At 40.7% G+C, this 22,890-nt stretch overlaps 1 protein-coding gene across 2 annotated transcripts in view; it reads right to left on the bottom strand.

Annotated features, from left to right (window-relative positions):
- Window positions 1-22,890, bottom strand: part of ILRUN (inflammation and lipid regulator with UBA-like and NBR1-like domains) — a 119,249-nt gene that overhangs the window by 12,034 nt on the left and 84,325 nt on the right. Inside the window, exon 4 of one of the 2 annotated variants that reach the window (XM_082639756.1) lies at window positions 10,056-10,159. In XM_082639756.1, the coding sequence (XP_082495882.1) occupies window positions 10,056-10,159 (104 nt within the window). Of the gene's footprint in view, window positions 1-9,830; window positions 10,160-22,890 lie in introns of both variants that reach the window. The other variant, XM_082639755.1, reaches the window with a different exon arrangement.

Here is a 22,890-nt window from a genome sequence, read left to right on the forward strand (position 1 = left end):
TTGAGATGATCATATGGTTTTTCTTCTTCAGTTTGTTAATATGGTGTATCACATTGATTGATTTGTGTATATTGAAGAATCCTTGCATCCCTGGGATAAATCCCACTTGATCATGGGGTATGATCCCTTTAATGTGTTGTTGGATTCTGTTTGCTAGTATTTTGTTGAGGAATTTTTTTTTTTTTTTTTTTTTTTGCAGTACGCGAGCCTCTCATTGTTGTGGCCTCTCCCGTTGCGGAGCACAGGCTCCAGACGCACAGGCTCGGCGGCCATGGCTCACGGGCCCAGCCGCTCTGCGGCATGTGGGATCTTCCCTGACCGGGGCATGGACCCGTGCCCCCTGCATCAGCAGGCGGACTCTCAACCACTGCGCCACCAGGGAAGCCCCTGTTGAGGATTTTTGCATCTATATTCATCAGTGATATTGGTCTGTAATTTTCTTTTTTTGTAGTATGTTTGTCTGGTTTTGGTATCAGGGTGATGGTGGCCTCATAGAATGAGTTTGGGAGTGTTCCTTCCTCTGCAATGTTTTGGAAGCGTTTTGAGAAGGATAGGTGTTAGCTCTCCTCTAAATGTTTGATAGAATTCACCTGTGAAGCCATCTGGTCCTGGACTTTTGTTTGTTGGAAGATTTTTAATCACAGTTCCAATTTCATTACTTGTGATTGGTCTGTTCATATTTTCTATTTCTTCCTGGTTCAGTCTTGGAAGGTTATATCTTTCTAAGAATTTGTCCATTTCTTCCAGGTTGTCCATTTTATTGCCATAGAGTTGCTTGTAGTAGTCTCTTAGGATGCTTTGAATTTCTGCAGTGTCTGTTGTAACTTTCTTTTCATTTCTAATTTTATTGATTTGAGTCCTCCTCCTCTTTTTCTTGATGAGTCTGGCTAATGGTTTATCAATTTTGTTTATCTTCTCAAAGAACCAGCTTATAGTTTTATTAATCTTTGCTATTGTTTTCTTTGTTTCTATTTCATTTATTTCTGCTCTGATCTTTATGATTTCTTTCCTTCTGCTAACTTTGGGTTTTGTTTGTTCTTCTTTCTCTAGTTTCCTTAGGTATAAGGTTGGATTATTTATTTGAGATTTTTCTTGTCTTCAGGTAGGCTTGTATAGCTATAAACTTCCCTCTTAGAACTGCTTTTGCTGCATCCCATAGGTTTTGGATTGTTGTGTTTTCTTTGTCTTTTGTCTCTAGGTATTTTTTGATTTCCTCTTTGATTTCTTCAGTGATCTCTTGGTTATTTAGTAATGTATTGTTTAGCCTCCATGTGTTTGTGTTTTTTACAGTTTTTCCCTGTAATTGATTTCTAATCTCATAGCATTGTGGTCAGAAAAGATGCTTGATATGATTTCAATTTTCTTAAATTTACTGAGGCTTGATTTGTGACCCAAGATGTGATCCTGGAGAATGTTCCGTGCTCTCTTGAGAAGAAAGTGTAATCTGCTGTTTTTGGATGGAATGTTCTATAAATATCAATTAAATCTATCTGGTCTATTGTGTCATTTAAAGATTCTGTTTCCTTATTTATTTTCATTTTGGATGATCTGTCATTTTGTGTAAGTGAAGTGTTAGAAGTCCCCCACTATTACTGTGTTACTTTGGATTTCCTTTTTTACCGCTGTTAGCAGTTGCCTTATGTATTGAGGTGCTCCTATGTTGGGTGCATATATATTTATAATTGTTATATCTTCTTCTTGGATTGATCCCTTGATCATTATGTAGTGTCCTTCCTTGTCTCTTGTAACATTCTTTATTTTAAAGTCTATTTTACCTGATATGAGTATTGCTACTTCAGCTTTCTTTTGATTTCCATTTGCATGGAACATCTTTTTCCATCCCCTCACTTTCAGTCTGTAGGTGTCCCTAGGTCTGAAGTGGGTCTCTTCTAGACAGCATATATATGGGTCTTGTTTTTGTATCCATTCAGCAAGCCTGTGTCTTTTGGTTGGAGCATTTAATCCATTCATGTTTAAGGTAATTGTCAATATGTATGTTCCTATGACCATTTTCTTAACTGTTTTGTATGTCCTTTTCTTCTCTTGTGTTTCCCACTTAGAGAAGTTCCTTTAGCATTTGTTGCAGAGCTGAATTCTCTTAGCTTTCACTTGTCTGTAAAGCTTTTGATTTCTCCATCGAATCTGAATGAGATCCTTGCCAGGTAGAGTAAAATTAGTTGTAGTTTCTTCCCTTTCATCAGTTTAAGTATATCATGCCACTCCCTTCTGGCTTGTAGAGTTTCTGCTGAGAAATCAGCTGTTAACCTTATGGGAGTTCCCTTGTATGTTATTTGTCGTTTTTCCCTTACTGCTTTCAATAATTTTTCTTTGTCTTTAATTTTGCCAATTTGATTACTATGTGTCTCGGCGTGTTTCTCCTTGGGTTTATCCTGTATGGGACTAGCTGCGTTTCCTGGACTTAGGTGGCTATTTTCTTTCCCATGTTAGGGAAGTTTTTGACTACAATCTCTTCAAATATTTTCTCGGGTCTCCTCTCTCTCTCTCTTCTCCTCTGGGACTCCTATAGTGCGAATGTTGTTGCATTTAATGTTGTCCCAGAGGTCTCTTAGGCTGTCTCCATTTCTTTTCATTCTTTTTTCTTTATTCTGTTCTGCAGCAGTGAATTCCACCATTCTGTCTTCCAGGTCAGTTATCCGTTCTTCTGCCTCCGTTATTCTGCTATTGATTCCTTCTAGTGTAGTTTTCATTTCAGTTACTATATTGTCCATCTCTGTTTGTTCTTTAATTCTTCTAGGTCTTTGTTAAACATTTCTTGCATCTTCTCGTTCTTTGCCTCCATTGTTTTTCTGAGGTCCTGGATCATCTTCACTATCATTATTCTGAATTATTTTTCTGGAAGGTTGCCTATCTCTACTACGTTTAGTTGTTTTTCTGGGGTTTTATCTTGTTCCCTCATCTGGTACATAGCCCTCTGCCTTTTCATCTTGTCTATCTTCCTGTGAATGTGGTTTTTGTTCCACAGGCTGCAGGATTAGTAGTTCTTCTTGCTTCTGCTGTCTGCCCTCTGGTGGATAAGGCTATGTAATCTCATACTTTTGAATTATACTTATCTGCTTGAATTTCACCAGTCCCACTTTGAGAATTTTCATCAGAAATTAAAATGCTAAATTCAGAGTACAGGGAAAAGAATATGTCCTTACAACTGAAGTAAAATATGCTATCTTGGGAACACTAGCTCTGTTTCAGCTACAAGACTGCCCAGCATCAGCTCAGCCTATAACAATCCTCAGAGTCCCAAAGCAAAGAAGATGGAGCTGAACGTTCCACTTTGAAGCTGTTGAGGTACAAAAGAGAGAGTTCCTGGAGATACTTTTTATTCTCAGTCAGACAGTAATGTTACAAACAACAAAAGACATTTTCTAAGGCTCACACACAGTGTTTGCTTAATTTATTTTTAAAATGCACACATGACCCATGCCAATGCAAACACCAACAAGGCTGGGAGGACTTTGCTGGTTCCTCAGGGTTTTCAAAAAAGAGACATCTTAATATCATTAAACCAAAGTCTCCTGGCAAACCCCTTCTGAACAGAATGTGCTAATTTGCCAGAGAACAGGGGCAGGTTCCTCAGTTGCCGGGCACTGCTTCCTTCTTGGTCACAAATTCTTTTGTAGCTCCTGAAGATGAACAAGAAGGTCTCTACAACCTGACACTAAGTGTATAAACTACCTTCAGAGAACAGCAAACAAACTTGGCTCTGCCAGCAAGCCTCAGCATAGTGTGTTGTAGAAGAACACTAGACTCCAACTGGGTTCCCTGGGTTCCAGCCCATGGCCCACCCCCAATTTGCTGTGTGAACGTGAGCAAGTCACTTACAACTTCCTTATTGTTTTGTCAAATGAAGAGTATAACTAACTACAAAAGTCACAAGAGTGTCGTGAATTAAGAATAAGAATAAATGCAGTAGAGGTGCTTTGAGTAACAGCAGTTTTACATGTTAGACAGACAGCATTAAACTCAGTCCTTGGACCTCTTCTCCATCTATACCAGTGGTTTCCAAGCAGGGAAGTTTTGCCCCTGCCCCAGGGGGCATTTGGCAATGTCTGGAGATGTTTTTGGCTCTTACACTTGGGGCTAGGGAGGTACTACTGGTATCCAGTGGGTAAAGGCCAGGGATGCTGCTGAACATCTTACAATGCATAAGATCCATACCCCACTGCCCCCTGCAGCAAAAGAAGACTCATCCCCTGACTTCATTTCCTTCTACCTTGTTCCTACCCACTCTGGTCTTGAGCAAACCAGGTGAACTTCCACCTCAGGACTTGTACTGACTGTAAAATATTCTTTCTCCAGATGGCCTTTGCAGAAATTCCGGCTTTAAAGGGAGTTAGATCGCTCCTAAGTATGTTCTAGTTTTAAAATACTAAGTATGTTCAAAGGGAGATGTTAAATTCATTACAGAAAAATGAAAGACTCCAGAGACTGTATGTTTTGCCCACAATCAGGAATAGACGGGGACTTCAAGAGGTATAGGTGCCGCTGTCACAAAACTGAGTTAATGGAAATTTCAACGTCACCAAAAATCTAAACCCAAGTGACCATGGAGGTTCTCGGGAATCTTTTCCCTTCATAGAGGCTGGAGAGAAAGGCTGACTTCTGTATCTTCCATAGATAACAGCTTGTGGAGAGAAGGGGTTTAGCAGTAGAGAAGTCACGTAATAGCTGGCCAATAATTGGCTTGATCCTCATTTGAAATGTAGCAGTGTACTACAGAAAGCATGCATGCTCTCCCTAGCCCACAGCTGTCAGCTCAGCTGATAAAAATATGTACCTGAACACTATTTGTAACTAGGAAGCAATGTAGTGGATCGTAAGAGAGCAGGCTCAGGAGTCAAAAACAACTGGGTTTGTTCATATCCTCGTTTTACCACTTTCTAGCTGCATGACCTTGGGCAGGTCATGGAACCTGTGTACCTCAAGTCTCAGCAGCTGTAAATAGGGATAATGACAGTGCCTGCATCATGGTCCTGTTGTGTGGACTAAATGAAGTAATGCATGTCAAACTGCTGCCTCTGCCTCTGGGCAACAAATACTGGGGGCTGGGAGGCAGGGAGGTGACTAGCATTTTTTGTAATAAACTTTGTAGATCTACTTGACTCCTTAAATTATGTACATTGATAATTTTAACAATAAAAATTAAATTTAAAAAATCCTTAGCACAGTGCCTGGCACATAGTAAGTGCTTAAGGAACGGTAGCTTTACAGCTCTGATTACTGCACTCCCATGGCCCCCACCTGGGAGTAATGTGCATTTGCTACCTGTCCCTTGCCAGAGGAGAACACAAGTTGGATAGAATATCAAGTGACACGAGTTTTCCTTCCAGCTTCTCTTTGAGTCATCTTTAAACCTTTCAGGGAAAGGGTCTGCACCTGAGAACGAAGACTCAGGTTTCATGGCAGTGGGAAGGTTATACTGCCCTCTATTGCCATTAGCTCAGCTAAGGACACCAACCACCTGCTTTTGTGTCAAATTCAGCGTGCTCTGAACTGAGCAGATGTTGAGCTCATCCTTATTAAACTCATCCCTTATTATTATGTTAAACTGATTGGCTACTTCAAAGTAGATAATAAGATCCACAAGCCATTACATCCTCAGGCCCATACAGCAAAATATTTGCCTTTTCCAAACCTCTCCCTGTAACCTCTACTACATTTCTAAACCCTCACCTAAACAGAGAGAAATTAACTCTTCCATGCCTTAGTCAACACAGACAGCAGCAGGTTAGAAGAGAGTTGATTTCTGATATAATAAAAGCAGGCTAACTTCTCTAGCTCCAGATCCAAAACACACTAAAGGGTGACTGTCAGAGAGAGAGAGGAGGAGGAGCAGGTGCAAATGTGGGCGGGCAGGGCAGATGGCACTCGGCAGTGGCTAACGCTTGACAAGCATGAGGAACCTCTCCCAAAGATAATAACACGTTTCTTCTTCTGAAACAGCACTTGGCGGAAGTAATAACAGTGGCTCAGGCTGTAATCTGTTTAAAGGAGGCGTATATGACAAACACCAGCTCCAAACATTTTTTTAAAAAAATAAGAGCAAACACAAAATAAGACACATAGTCCAAGTAACAAAATAAATGAATTTGGGATTCTTTTCAGCTCCCCCAGTGTAAATCATTACTCTTTAGAGAAAGGAAGCAAAGCATTTGGGTTGTCCTGAAGAACACCCTGGTGTCACACTCTTATTCCCAGCTGTCCTGAATAAGACCATTTGGTTGGTGTCTTATTCCTCTGTAAGGCCTTCTTAGAAAACATTGAGAAATTTTGAAAATTACTGGCAAGTAGGAAAAAGAAGTACCTAATTTCAATATGACTTATTTTCTCCTTCCACACCTCTACGGATTGTTTTTTGCTACTGTACCACTGTCCAAACAGAAGCTGTCCCAGCCTCCAGAGATGAGTCACAGTTAGAATTCATGGCAAGACTAGCCTTTAGTCCATAGAGTGAACACCTACCCTACTGTGACTGTTTGTCCTCAGAGGCTCTTGGGCTAATCACATAAAAAGCGTTCATTAAAACAGCACCTAACCTTCACCAATACTTGGTCTGATTGTTCACCGGGGACAGGTCAGCCACAACTGAGCTGACAATGAGGCCAGCCAATCTTTAACAAAAGCATGGAGTCAGATTTATGAATCCTTGGAGCAGGTCAACATATACTTGCTCACCTTTCTGACTCCCTCTGACAGCTCTCACACAGGGAGGGCCCAGGCCCTCTGGATGTTGTGGGATGGAGCTAGGACAGGCGTTCCCACCCAGAGCTCCCCCATTCTCCCCCCAGCACCCCTGCCTGTGGCACAGAGCACTGGGTCCGGAGAGCTTATGGGTTATTCAAGGGTAGCTGGGGAAGGGCTCCAGGGGTGTCCAGTTCCTGGCACTGACAGATGGGCCATTATGTTGACACTCACCCAGCCCTCACATAAGGTGTATGAAGCAATCTTTTCATTTCATCCTACCAACCTTAGCAAGTTAAACTGTAACTATGGAGGCAGCAGGAAACTGTATCTGCCTACGAAAACTGTGGTCATGGGCTTCCAAGAATGTCATGTTCTTTCCCAGCCTTCAGGGCAGGCAGGGAATTTCTTTAGAGTAAATCAAATCTATTGCCAACTCAGTGATCCCTGATACCAGGGCATCAGGTACTCCTCCAACCCATCCAATAAAGATGGCACCTGGTGTGAACTGAACACACTTGCCCCAACTCTAGCACTCTGGGGGGCTCTCATCCTTTCCACTCACTCATAAATAAAAAGGGCTATTTATTAGTAACCCCACATGGTTGGTACACCCTGAGAGTCTAAGAAGTTTTTATTTTTATCAACCAGAAAAGGAAATCACTACTTTAAAGACTCAACAAACAGGGGAACTCTTAAAAAAAAAAAGATGCCACAGGCAATCCTCAGTTTACATTAGAGCCACTTATCTTATTTCAACTCTGCTTCTTTCACACCTTGATGACACTAGTCATCAACTCAGTTAATGCTTTCACTCAACACAGCCTCCATCCCAACAGGAAGATCTAAGGAAAGCCCAGGTTCACCTACTAATACCTTTAGTAACGTGGTGCCTGGATGTGAATCCCAGCTCTGCCTCTTGCTAGCTGTGTAATACTGAGGTAAGTTCCTTAGCCCCTCTGAGCTTTTATTTTCTTATCAAAATATGAAGACAATACATGTAAAGTACTTGGCACTTACCTGGCACATAGGAACGGTTAAAAAATAACTCTAGTATATACCTGATCTCGCCACTTATAGCCCTTCAGAACCTCAAGTATTCTTGCCTTTAAAATAAATAAATCTATATTCTCAAGCCAAACACAAATGCTTAGAATCATGAATTATCTCTGCTTTAAGGTATTCATTTAAGTATAGTTCCAATTCTTTTTGAAGCCATTTGTAATTATTTCACCCAAATTTTTTCATCAAATTACTTCATCCAAAGGAACACACTGCAACCAACTGAATGTATCTCCCACTGTCCGTCACCCGTATCTCCTGACCACACATCACTTACTCAGTATTCTGCCCTCAGCACTTCAACTGTTCTCCTACCATCATCCTTCCTGTCTTTCCAAATCTGTCCATTCTTTGAAAAGCCCTTTCCATCAACTCCACCTCTACTTCATCTCTGCCTTCCGTAACTCTAACCCCCAGCCATGCACACAAATTATACATTTTGACTGTGCTGTGCTCTACTGACCAAATTCATACTTCACCTTGACTGAATTGTATGCGTGTTTCATCTCCCCTACTGTACTGTGAGCTGCTGGTTGGTAGGGATAACTTCTTTTATTCTTCAAGTTTCCTTACTCAATAATCTACACTGCTCTGTACATCAGTGCAGAAATGTGTTAACAAATACTTACTGATAACTGTCTATAACCTACCCCATTTCTAAGGAGCCCTAAGAGGTGGAGCTGACTCAACTTTAGCCAGAAGTGCTTTCAGAGGACTTGCTTTAAGAGGACTGCTTAACTTAAGAAGAAAAGGAGGCTCCGATTTCTCTTTGGGGTCCAAGTGCCACATTATCAACGCATTACAGGCAACAGTCTTGTATATCGTCTCCAGTGAGAACCTTTTCTCTGTGGTTCTTGCAAATGCTATTTCTAAATGATTCTATAGAGTTCATGAAAAAAATTATGCAACATACCATGAGTTCATCAACCTCAAGAAATATCTCAATAGCCTCACCATAGCCCAGCCCTTCCAAAAAAGAGCAGCATGGCAGGACCTCAATTAAGGCTGGTAGGTAATCCATTCCGACAACCCCCACCACATATAAAGACCACATATAAAACACTGGTCAGAAAAATGCCATTCTTACACAGAGTGAGTTGTCCCTCAAATAAACATTATTTTTAAAAATTTGAGGGTGAATGCCAACACAAAGCAAGGAAAGACTTAACAGTTATACGATTATATAGGTGGGAGGCTGGGCCTAATACACCACATTATTAATCAGAGAAGAACGAACAGGAATGTTCACAGGCCCTGCCACACAAATCACCTACAACGGTTAGTGCTTAGCATCAGGGCTTTATTCAACCTACCAAAACCAACAACCAGGAACCATAGTCACCTTGGCGGAGTATGGAAGGTGCTGTTTAATCAGCAAGCATAGCGAAACAGATCAAGAAATCAAAAACCTAGAAGACTTAGAACAATCAGAATATTTAAAATCATGATTAACTCAACAAACAATTCTCTCACTTATTCCTCACATATGAAAAGTCAAAATATCACTTGGGCCACTCTGGGTTGTAGGTGAGGATGTAGATGGGCCATAAGAGGCTGAAAAGACATCAAAAAGAAGACATGCAAACTAGGTAAATAAAGTGGAAGCCCAACAACATTTGGATAGGATACAACAACATTAGGATAAATAATTGAGTTTGTCTATTTCCTCAGGAAAAACACCCCACCCAAAACCAAAAAAACACAGTAGGAACAAATTCCAAAGGTGTGCTGTTGCTCTACACTTGGTATACATTTACACTGGAAGAATGGCTGGTGATATTTTGACTTTTTTTTTTTTTTTTTAATGCTAAAGGTAAAGAACTCTGTTCTTTCAGCACCCAAACCAGAGCAGAGAGACAGCAGTAAATTATAAACGTGGATGGAGTAACACCCACAGGACGTGGAGATGGGGGAGGGGGAGGGGAGAAGGGGTAGGTTTTTGTGCTGTTGCATTGGCAGGAGAGCTAAGCAGTCTTAAAGAACATTCTAGGCTTCTAGGTTTGCCATGAAGGAGTATCACAAATCCCAAGGCCCACCACCTACCCCTTCTCCTCTTCTCCGAGGGCACCTACCTTACTGTAAGTCACTACTGATAAGTTGTTTGCGTGACTGCTGGGGGACAGATTTACAGAGTTCTGTGAGAGTCTATTCTCATCTTGCTCGGTTTGGTCAGGAGCAGGAGCCCATGTGTTTTTGCTGATCGAGTCGAACTCGGAACCCCCAGGGTCTTTTAAGTTGTTTTCATCTGATTGTCGGTTCTTTTGGGGAGAGGCAAACGGGTTGAAGTTTCCTTCTACCTTGCGATGTGGCTGTGTGTTGAACTCCGTTTCAAAAGATGACAGCTGCTGCGTTACTCCTAAAAGTCCACCCACCTCCACACTGAGAATGACCCAGATGACATCTGAAACAAAAAGGCAATTCATGTCAATGCCAGGCATACCCTCAAGGCTCAAAGCAGCCACCACAGAGAACCCCAAACACCACCCAAACCATAAGAAATGTTCCTCTGCATGCTAGTTTAGAAGCTTACTGACAAAGTTATCCAGTACATTTGCATTGCATGCAGTTCTACATTTTTGGTAACGTCAAATTCATACTCTGGTACAAATTCAGCAGAGGTCTATGGTGAGACCCATGAAACTATCTGTAAAAAGGTTACTAGTTAATTTTGATGCATAACCATATTTTGGAAATCATTACTCCAGAGAACAATGATCAATATATAGAAACCCAAAAGCTATTTTTCCAGAATTACAAGCTCTTTGTGGTTTTTGCTTTATTTTGTACATGGTTAACTCAGAAAACTCAGGGCAGGCATAACTCGAGTCAAAAAAAATGCTTATAATTACTAAAACTGCAACTTATCAACCGCCCCCCACACTTTGGGGCAATTTAGAGTGACCTGCCCAAACTAGGACAACTGAGGGTAAAGAGGGAGTTATTACACCAGGACACAGGTGTAAGCCAGCACTAATCCTGACATATTAGAACAGATATCACCCTGGCTATTTTCACCATCTATGTGTTCAAAAGATACCAAAATTTAGTATGCCTGAGACTTTCTATTGATAAAATAATCCAATTTAATACCAACTTTGCCTTTCTGTCAGATAGGGAAACCCTACCATCTACATTGAAACCATAAGAGATTTGTTTTAAAAGATGCACCATAGGACTTTTGGTCATAATTCAGTTCTTTATTTCCTCAACTGTCAAAGCCACGGGTTCAAAAAGAAATGAATAAAGTAAGCGGCACTTCAATTTGATGTTCAGCACCTCAATTCAGAGAACAGTGGCATCTACTTTCCTGATGGAAGGTTTTCAAAAAGCAAGCTATAGAAAGGCCAAGAAGCTTTTAAGTGTGAACCTTGTTGAAAACAAATATGAAAAATTGTTCAGGCTCCTAAATAAGTGGTATAAAGTTGATAGGAGAAGGCAGATAAAACTTCATCAGTTAGCTACATGGAAATACAATAGTCCCCTTTACCCATGATTCACTTTTCATGGTTTCAGTTACCCATGTCAATGGTGGTCCAAAAATATTAAATGGAAAGTGACAGAAGTAAACAATTCATAAGTTCTACATTGCGCACTGTTCTGAGTAGTGTGATGAAATCTCTCACTGTCCTGCTCCATCCTATCTGGATGTGAATCATCCCTTTGTCCATCGTATCCATGCTATATACGCTATCTGCTCGTTAGTCACTTAGTAGCTATCTAGGTTATCAGATCGACAATCACAATCGGGTACAGCACTGCTTGTATTCAAGTAACCCTTATGGTACTTAACAATGGCCCCAAAGCGCAAGAGTACTTCAGATACGCCAAAGAGAAGCCGTAAAGTGCTTCAAGTGAAAAGGTGAAAGTTCTCAACTGAATAAGGAAAGAAAAAAATCATATGCTAAATAAGGCTGCTAAAACCTATGGTAACAAATCTTCTATCCATCAAGTTGTGAAGAAGGAAAAAGGAAACTTGAGCCAGTTTTGCTGTCGCACTTCAAACTGCAAAAGTGAGAGCCACAGTGAGTGATAAGTGCTTAGTTAAGATGGAAAAGGCATTAAATTTGGACACTAAGATATTTTGAGAGAGACCACATTCTCATAACTTTGATTACAGTATATTGTTATAACTGTTCAACTGAATTATTAGTTATTGTTGTTAATCTCTTACTGTGCCTAATTTGTAAATTAGGCTTTATCATAGGTAGGTATGTATAGGAAAAAACACAGTATATATAGAGTTCAGTACTGTCTGTGGTTTCAACTTCCATACTAGGGGTGTCAGAGCATATGCCCCACAGATAAGTGGGGGACTACTGTATAATATGTAAGCCTAGAACAAATACACTAAAATACAAATACACTAAAAAGGAAATTGAAGGAAACTAAGGAAAACTCTCTTGGGCTGTGTTTGTTCTCAATTTTCAATCTGGGTTCTACAGCTGAGGAAGGGGATCTTAAGTGTCAGATAGCCATAAATACTCGATTTAAGGTTAGTGATTTGGAAGTATTAAGAACTTGGTTGTATCCAAAGAGCTATGAGCCAAAACCTTAGTAAGTAGAGATGCAGTGACATCTACTGTTCACTTCTATAATGAGCAACTCTTTTTACCTCCTGTGAAGGGGAAGAAAGCCACTAGCAGCGCTAGTATGGATCACAGGAATGGGCATCCATCCCAGACACACTTACCATTAAAGCAAATGTGAATCTTTACGTAAACTAGTATCATAAAAGTTCAACCTGGGCTTCCCTGGTGGTGCAGTGGTTAAGAATCCGCCTGCCAAGGCAGGGGACACGGGTTCAAGCCCTGGTCCAGGAAGATACTACATGCCATGGAGCAACTAACCCTGTGCGCCACAACTACTGAGCCTGCGCTCTACAGCCTGAGGGCCACAACTACTGAAGCCCGCGCACCTAGAGCCCATGCTCCACAACAAGAGAAGCCACCGCAGTGAGAAGCCCGCGCACTGCAACAAAGAGGAGCCCTGCTCGCCCCAACTAGAGAAAGTCCACGCACAGCAACCCAACGCAGCTAAAAATAAATAAAAATAAAAAAATTTATTAGGAAAAAAAAAGAAAGTTCAACCTGCTGATTTAACACTGTAAACAAAGACAGGCAGAGTACCATTTCACTTAGAAATCTGTAACAGTGCCAGTAATGGTGGGTCAGATGACTTTCATTGAAGACTTGCTCAATCTCATAAACCAATATGATATGGGCCTTAAAAAACAATTCAATGGCAGGCAGCCTGAGGGAGACTCATTCTGTGCTCTCTTATTCTAGGCTTTCTAACCAAAGGCAACATTCTTTCACTCTACTATTCTTTTCTTCCAAGCGGATATGTCTTGTCTTTCAGTACATTAATTCCTACTTTTGTCTTCCACCCATCTGTTTTCCAAAATCCTTTTGTAAGTACATGGTATGTTTAGCATACTCAGCTATAGGTAACAGTCTTTGTTCTCTTAGCTCAGGAAACTAAATGCTTATGAGAAAGGACAGACTATTCTGAAGGCTGTTAGCAGTACGAGACTAATGACATTTCCCCCCTGGCTTTGAGAACTAAAGCTTCTTTAATATAACTCACTGGGCCTTATCATACTTAAAGCCACCACACCCTCTTCACCTTGGCTATTTTTCTGTACTGTTCACAGATGCTACATAGTAGCTGTAAAAGGAATGTCACTTAAGAAGTCACTGATTGGGCTTCCCTGGTGGCGCAGTGGTTGAGAGTCCGCCTGCCGATGCAGGGGACACGGGTTCGTGCCCCGGTCCGGGAAGATCCCACATGCCGTGGAGCGGCTGGGCCCGTGAGCCATGGCCACTGAGCCTGCGCGTCCGGATCCTGTGCTCCGCAATGGGAGAGGCCACAACAGTGAGAGGCCCGCGTACCGCAAAAAAAAAAAAAAAAAAAAAGAAGTCACTGATTTATAAACACCAATAGTTAAAATTCCAGTTCTGATCCTCCAAAGTTACTATCATGATGGGTCATTATGAATAGTACACCATGCCTTCTACATGGTACTATCTGAGCCCTCCAGGTACTACCTATAGACCTCACATTTCGGAACATGTTCATCCCACACATAGTGTGTGTGGGTTTCTTTTAATCAAACAATAAAAAGGATGAAGATGAGCCCAATAAGTTTATTTCAGAGGTTGACCATTTCCAATTCTTGTCAGAACACCTTAATTACTAAGATTAAAACTGCCAGCCAGATATTTCACTATTGCTGATGATAAAATCACAGCTGTAAGGAATCTTAGGGGTCATCTAACGTAACTGCTTCACTTTCTAGATGAAGGATCTGAGGTCTGGAGGTAGAATTGATGGGCCTAAGATCAGACTTCAAGTTAGAAGTTGGCCATGATGATGACCAAGAACTTCCAGATCTTAGTATAGCTTTTAAAACCCACACTTGTTTCTTCCCAACAGGAATTTGGGAAGCCAAGTGCCCAGGGAACGAAACCTATAGTTAAGTCAGTCCCATTTTAGTATATTTACTGACAGACATATGAAACAAGAATGGTGTCCTAGAAAAGTAGCCAAGGAAGTAAAACCAAGTGCCAAGCCTACACAATCAGGGCTTAGTAAGCCAACCGAGAAACCAATTTTAGAATGTCTTGCCTTAAAGTAATTTTTTAAAAGCACCTGAGCCAGAACTTTGGAGCTAGAAGGTACTGTAAATATTATTTCATTCAACTTGTCCTTTTTACATATGATGAAACCTTTAATAATAAGTACAAACCTTATTAATAATAAGTATAAATTTCCTTTTGTAGAAATGTGTAATAAATTACTGAAGAGAGAACATAACCTTTTATTTCTTAAGTTTAGACTATGAGAAGTGTAGAATAAAAGCAAAATATTTTACTTTGAGCCCAAGTCCATAATCTTAATCAATCATGCTGACATACAAAGACATCTCAAATTATGGTAAGAATATTAAAAACATTTGCATATATCTAAAAGCTAGCATCATGGGTCAAATCACATCATAATAAATGTAAACAAGCACCTATGATTTGTCCACTAAAATAGAATTGTTAAAAACAGTACAATATTAGAACTGGTAAATTTGTTTCTTGTGGGAATATAGCTTACAATATATGTACAGTAAGGGTACAGGTATACTGGGTTGAACAAATAAGTAAATGGATGGTGGGAGCAAGGTTTTTCGTTATCAAAGAAGGATATTACAGGAAAGCAAGCAAAGAAGGAATTCTAAAATAAACCCTGTGGTACTGGATTGAAGCCAGAGACATCAATATAAACGAAGCACAGAAACAATTATAGATATGTCTGTATACAAAGGTTGGTATGTGTACACATACTATCTAGCTCTATCTGCTAAGACGGCCTAGAAGTAATGATACCCCCATAGCAATGAACATACCTAGTGCTCAGTAGTTTCTAAATACTACTCTCCAATAAAAAGAACAAGGGCTTCTTGGAGAAATGGCTGATTCTAGGGCTGGGCGTGGAAAATATAAGAAAAGCCTGGAACATCTTGTTGTACCAGAAAGTAAGGAAGTGGTCAAAACACAAAAGGATAGGGGCAGGTTACAGGGATACAGGAGCCACCTGAAAGAGCTCCCTCTGGAGCTGGAACAATCTGGGCAACAAAATAAATAATGTAGCACTGGACTGTAACTCCAACTATAAAATAAATATACATGAGTATATTTATTAACTATGAGTCCATAGTTATATAAATAAATGAAGAAGAAGTGACAAACTTCCTTACAAAGAATTCCAAATAATATATAAAGATACTCTCCTTTCCAAGAGGTGGAGCTTAATTCTATACACCCCCCAGGGACTTCCCTGGTGGTTCAGTGGGTAACACTCTGCACTCCCAATGCAGGGGGCCCGGGTTCAATCCCTGGTCGGGCAACTAGATCCCACATGCATGCCGAGACTAAGAGTTTTGCATGCTGCAACTAAAAAGAGGTCGCATGTTGCAAGACCCGGCAGGGCATAAATAAATAAATATTTAAAAAAATAACAAAATTCTATACACCCTCCAACCCACTCTATCTTAGTGATAGAGTAGGGAAAGAGAAAAGGAGTAACTTTACAGTGGAGAAACTGGCAAACTATTCAACCTAGTGACCAAGGTTAATATCACCAGCGATGTTATGCAAATATCGAGTACCCTCCACCCCCACAGGGCACTTCACCTTCACAGTATTCTTCCCCAAACCCATAATATCAGTCTAACCATGTGGAAAACAACAGATAAGCTCAGATTGGGGGACATTATAAAGCAGGGGTCCCCAACCCCCAGGCCACAGACCGGTACCTGTCCATGGCCTATTAGGAACTGGGCTGCACAGCAGGAGGTGAATGGCAGGTGAGCAAGCGAAGCTTCATCTGTATTTACAGCCACTCCCCATCGCTCGCATTACAGCCTGAGCTCCGCCTCCTGTCAGATCAGTGGCGGCATTAGATTCTCAGAGGGGCGCGAACCTTACTGTGAACTGCACATGCGAGAGATCTAGGTTGCGCGCTCCTTATGAGAATCTAATGCCTGATGATCTGAGGTGGAGCTGAGGCGGTGATGCTAGCACTGGGGAGTGGCTGCAAATACAGACTATCATTAGCAGAGAGGTTTGACTGCACAGAGACCATAATAAATAACTGCTTGCAGACTCATATCAAAACCCTATCAGTGAGTGGCAAGTGAAAACGAGCTCAGGGCTCCCACTGATTCTGCATTATGGCGAGTTGTATAATTATTTCATTACATATTACAATGTAATAATAACAGAAATAAAGTGCACAATAAATGTAATGTGCTTGAATCATCCCAAAACCACAGCCACCCCCATCCGTGGAAAAATTGTCTTCCACAAAACTGGTCCCTGGTGCCAAAAAGGTTGAGGTCCGCTGTTATAAAGGATACTTTATATAAAGGATACTTGCCAGTATTCCTCAAAACTATCAGGGGTCATGAAAAACACAGAAAAGACTGAGAAATTGTTACAGACCAGAGGAGACTGGGAGACATGACAACTAAGTGCAATATGGGACCCTAGACTGGTTTCTGGAACAGAAGAGTCCTGAGTGGAAAAACTGATGAAATCTAAATAAAGTTTGCAGTTGAGTTCATAGTAATGTACAAATGTTGATGTCTTCATTCTAGCAAGTGTGCCATGATTATGTAAGATGCTAACAATGGGGGAAACTGGGTATATGGGAACTTTGTATCACCTCTGAAACTTTACTGTAAATCTAAAATTGTTCCAAAGTAAAGTTTACTAAAAGAAATTAGTATAGCATTAAAAAAGTGTACTTTCAAACACTAAGAGGTAAAGTTGTAACGGAGCCAACACAAACAATTCTCTCTGTAGTGAAGTGACTATAAAGGAGAGTTCTTTGATCTAGCAGGGGGTAGAACAAGGTTGTAGCAGGGCGGGCAGGAGGGGCTGTCACATGCTCAATTCTTCAGAGGCCTCAAAAAGACCACATCATCAACTGGACACACAAGTCATTCCCATCTGCAGGGAGATCTTGCCCTTCCAGTGCAACCCCTTCTCAGCAGTGCAGTAAGGACATTAACAGTCTTCAAACAGGCTGTACAAACGAACCATCTTGATGTGGATGTTCGGCTGAAGCTGCCTGACTAGTTCCAGAGCCTGCCTCTGGCCTACAGAAGATGCAAATGGAAGCCACAAAAAGCAAGCAATAAACTGCCACATTAATAGGTTCCACTTGGTCTGGGTTTCTGAAGGGGAAAGGTAGGGGACTCGGGAAAGCACCACCTTCAAAAATCCAGTTTACAAGGACACCTCAAAGTAATTCCAACTGTGGTTAGGACTGAAATCTTATAGGCTTCTGATGTCTAGAGCAACTACCTTGGGCTCGTCCCTAAGAGCTGTAAGAGCACCAGGAGACACAGGCTAGCTTTAGCCTGCATGTACCTACAAGATTACCAGGGAGGCCACTTCTAGATTTGGAGGTTGCAAATTCAAATCCTTCCTAAAGCTCATCTTCATAGCACAACAGGAACCCCACATTTCCCCTGAGAATTAAGAAACAACTTGGGTCTGTAGAGGTAAACAGGCTCTAGTCAGCTGCTGGGCTACAAGCTATGGGCTCACATTTCATTTCTAGAGTAGGAAGGCTGGGTATGTGCTGCCTGGCTTCAGTGAGAGAGGCTTGAAAGGAGAGAGTCTGAGCACTGGTAAACTAGTGGCCTGAAACATGCCCCGACAGTAAGTAGTGCAAAGGTCAACATTATGAGCATCTCATTTTGTGTCTGTCTTTCCCAGTCTCAACTTCCAGTCTGTTTTTCTACACTGTTTACTCAACACATGCCTGGCTCTCATGACACCTGCCCAGGCACTCAGATACTTTCACTATCTATGAACACAACACCTACCTCAGCATCTATGGGGGAAGATGGGACAGCCAGACTCCAGTTCATTAGCTCCTCAGAGGACAACTCCTGATTTCTGGGGCCCAGGCCCCATCTACAGCAGAGTGACTGTTGAAGGGCTGCCTCTACTCAGCTCTGCTTCCCTACCCATTCTCACTCCCCACCCCATCTTGCCACAGTGTGCATTAAAGACTTATTCCTTAGTTTCATATTATTCTCAGGAATTTCATTTTAAAATGCAAATGCCCCCTAAAGGAACATATTAAGCTACATTAACTCCATTATCAGATCAACCAACGGGCACATGTTCACAAAGGGGAGAAGATAAAGAGAAGCCCAGGAAAGAGCACTGGAAGCCTGGATGAGACAAGACAGTGAGGAGTCCCCAGTGCCCATAATAGGAAGAGGGGCTCAGAAAGAAAAGCAGAAATGGCAACAAAAAAGAGACTACTACTCTTCACAATTTTTTCAAATCATGCCCTATTTAATAATCATGAGGGACTTCCCTGGTGGCACAGTGGCTAAGAATCCGCCTGCCAATGCAGGGGACACGGGTTCAAGCCCTGGTCCAGGAAGATCCCACATGCCGTGGAGCAACTAAGCCCTTGCACCAAAACTACTGAGCCTGCGCTCTAGAGCCCGCGAGTCACAACTACTGAGCCCGCGCAGCGAGAGCCCGTGCTCTGCAACAAGAGAAGCACCTGCACCGAAGTGAAGACCCAATGCAGACAAGACAAAAAAAAAAACAAAAACCCATGAGCTTTTGCCTTAACTTGTGTGTGTGGCGGGGGTGGGGGGGCAGGTAATCGTGATCATTGAATCACTTAGTTATTTACTTCAGGTCTGAGGAAATAAGGATCCCTACTTCCCAAACCCAGTAAAATCAGTGCCATGAAACAAAGTGAAAACATGTCTGAGACAAAAGATGAAATCAGCTCAGAATGGGGAAAAAAACCAAAATTGCCATTAATCGGGCTGGGAGGACAGACACAGATAAAGACAGGTACAAAGATAATAGGAAACACTATTTCTCCCAAGGTCATACAGCAGCTGTAAAATGCTATAATGACCCTCTCTGAGTGGCTACTGCTTTCTTACCAACGATGTCCCCAGACCAGCTTTGTTACAGCCATCTATTACTAAGGATACCCAACTGCCACCCACGACAGCACCCAAGCCCTAATTAATCCTCACTTCTAGTCCTGCCTCAGAAACAGCAGCCAATCCAAAATTGATCCCACTTCCCTAGAGCCTCCTCAGAATCGTTCAGCAGGAACCCAACCTTACAGAAGCTGCTTCCCTCCTCCCTCTTACCGCACGGCATCCCACAGGTCACCTGGAGTGCCTTCCCTCACCACGTATGTCTATCTGGTTTTTTCAGACTAAAGCCTTGTTTCAGGTGATCTCTGAACCCAGACGCCTTCCTCTCTTCCCCCTCCCAGCCTCAACTCCTAGAAGCAGAGACTCCACCCCTTCCTATGAGTCTTCCCTTCCTGTACAACTGCCCTCCCCACCAGCTGATAACATAAGGAAAGAGGAGTGAATTCAAGGATAAGGAGGTCAAAAAAAGAAAGAAGGAGCAGCCCCAAGAATAAAGAAAAACTAGGAGTATATAGTATTCTAGAAGCCTAATGACAAAAGTGTTTCAAGGAAAACAGAGTTATTAAGTGGGTCCAATGCAGCTAATAAATCAAGTAAGTTGAAAACTGAGAACAAAGCACTGGATGTAGTATCATGCAGGTCACTGGTGATTTTGAAAAGAGCAGCAGTTTTAGTGGTATGGTAGGGACAGAAGCCTGAACGGAAAAAATTCGTGAGACTAGGAAACAGGAGGTGGAGATAGCCATTACTGATACTAAATGTTCGAAGGACTTCTGCTATGAAAGAGAGCAGAGAAATGGGGAAGAAGCTGGAGGAGGAAAATTAATAATATTACATTATATGTAAAAGCAAGAATTTTTTAAATCAATCCAATCTATAGTTGTTTCAAGGCATGTAAAACAATAATGTGTGCCAATATTACATCTCCAAAGGATTTTTTTTAATTTTTAATTTTATATTGGAAGAAGTTTAAAATAACTCAAATGTCCATCAGTGGGGACTAAGCTAGAAAAATAAAGACATATCTACCTGAGGGGATATGCCACAGCCATAAAAAGGAATGAATGTTTCTACAGTGATCTCTAGAATATAATTATGAAGTGAAAAAAAGTAAGATGCAGATCAATATCTATAGTTATGACACTTCTTTGTAAGAAAAAGGACACATTTATATACATTTGCTGGTGTCTGCAAAACAAAACAAAAGGCAACACTGAATGGATAATCTATAAATGAATAAATAAAAATGAGCACCTATAGGAGGAGGAAGGCACTATCTGAAGGGAACAGAACGGGGGGGAGACCTTTCTAAATATATCATTCCTAAATTGAGACTTAGGATAATAGAAATGTTCTACATATTCAAGAAAAAAAAAAAAAACCCAACACACTAGGTCAAAGGGGGACAAGAGTAAGAATTGGAGATTAAAAATAATTTTCCTAGGATGGTGATTGGCACAGGATAGGTGCTCAATAGAAAATTATTTTTTAAAAAAAGAAAGGAAATTATTTATGCAGAAGTACTTAGCAGTGTGACATTAAAAAAAATGTTTACTGTGTTGCACTGTTGGAAGTTAGATTCAATGCTAACAGTAATGTCTGAAGATTGCCTATGTCTAACTGTCACTGGAGGACTCTACCAATAACAGTAAAACAGGTTTCCTATATAAAATCTAAGAGTTTATGATACCTATAAAAAGGGAATATAATCTTTAATCCTCCTCTTCATTCACTAGTTTCACTGAAAGTAAATAAAGCACCAAACCCTTACTCTAAAGAACTGGCAATTAAAGGTAAAGAATTAAGCATTTAATCTAGCCTTATTTGTAAAACTGAATTGCAGGAAAATAAGTCATTGTTGATAAATAAATGTTTCCTCCGCCCAAAACTACTCTAGCTAGTATATGTGGGAAAAAATTGCCACTTTGTAATCCCTAATTGAAATGATTCAAGCAATAATCAATGAACAAAACCATTAGACAAAAGGTTGGTTGATGGGGAGGACCTTTGGAGGGATCAGGCTGTCACCACTTGAACCCTTTGATTGATCTCAGCATCACTAAGAGCCAAATAATTTTGAAAAAGAAGTACAAAGTTAGAGGTCTCACACTTCTTGATTTCAAAACTTACTACAAAACTACAGTAATCAAAATAGTGTGGTACTGGCAGAAAGACAGACATATAGACCATGGAATAGAATGGAGAGCTCAAAAATAAATTCACTCACATTTATGGTCAAATGATTTTTGACAAGAATACTAAGAGCATTCAATGGGGAAGGGAAGTCTTTTCAACAAATGGTGTTGAGAAAACTGGATATCCACATGCAAAAACATGAATTTGGATCCTTACCTTACACCATATACAAAAATTAACTCAAAATGGATCAAAGATCTAAATGTACAAACTAAACCTCTGAGAGAAAACAGAAGGAAAACTTCATGACACTGGATTTGAAAGTGATTTCTTGGATTTGACTCCAAAAGCACAGGCAACCAAAGAAAAAAGATAAACTGGACTACATCAAAATTAAAACTTTTGTGCATCAAAGGACACAATCAACAGAGTGCAAAGGCAAACACCAAATGGAGAAAATATTTACAAATCAATATCTGATAATGGGCAAATATCCAAAATATATAAAGAACTCCTACAAAATAAAACTAATAACCTGATTTTAAAATGGGCAAAGGGCCTTTTGCCTCGCTGCATACGAGAAAGCAAGATGGGTCACCAGCAGCTCTAATGAAACCATCCAAGAAAATCAGGCCAGGGTTCTTGCTCTTGCTGCATCTGCTCAAACCTGCACAGTCTGATCCAAAAGTACAGCCTCAATATGTACCACCAGTGTTTCCAACAGTACACGAAGGATATAGGCTTCATTAAGTTGGACTAAGCCAACTTCTTGAATGGGTCATCCAGGACATCTACCTTACCACAGAAAGAATGCTAGCTCTTTGTACATTAAAACAAAAACAAAAACCCTTTACAATTGTGAGAGTTTTAATGTGAATGGCATAGTCAACTGACTATAGAAATCTCCTTTTAAAAATTTACTATTATCTTCTCAACGGATTCATCTTCAAGATATGTGGCTTATTTTCCTTCCGTTATATAAAAGTATTCACGCTGGAGTGAAAAATGGGCAAAGGACGTGAATAAACTGAAGGACCTAAAAGCACAGGTAAAGATGCTCGATATCATTCATCATTAGGGAACTACAAATCAAAACCATAATGAGATACTACCTCACACTCATTAGGATGGCTACTGTCAAAAAAACAGAAACTAACAAGTCTGGGCAAGGATGTGGAGAAACTGGAACCCTTGCACACTGGTGGGAAGGTAAAATGGTACAGCCACTATGGAAACCAGTATGGCATTTCCTTAAAAAATTAAAAATAGAGTTGCCACATGGTCCAGCAATCCCATTTCTAGGTATATACCCAAAAGAACTAAAAGCAGAGTTTCAAAGAGATATTTGTATACCCGTTTTCATAACAGCATTATTCATAATACCAAAAGGTAGAAGCAATCGAAGTGTACATTGATAGATAAATGATTTTAAAACTGTGGGATATACATACAATGGATTATTCAGCCTTGTAAAGTTGGAAAATTCTCAACCATGTTACAACTTGGATGAA

Source organism: Mesoplodon mirus, assembly GCF_964341445.2.
Source record: "Mesoplodon mirus genome assembly, chromosome: 12".
NCBI classification, from domain to species: Eukaryota; Metazoa; Chordata; class Mammalia; order Artiodactyla; family Ziphiidae; genus Mesoplodon; species Mesoplodon mirus.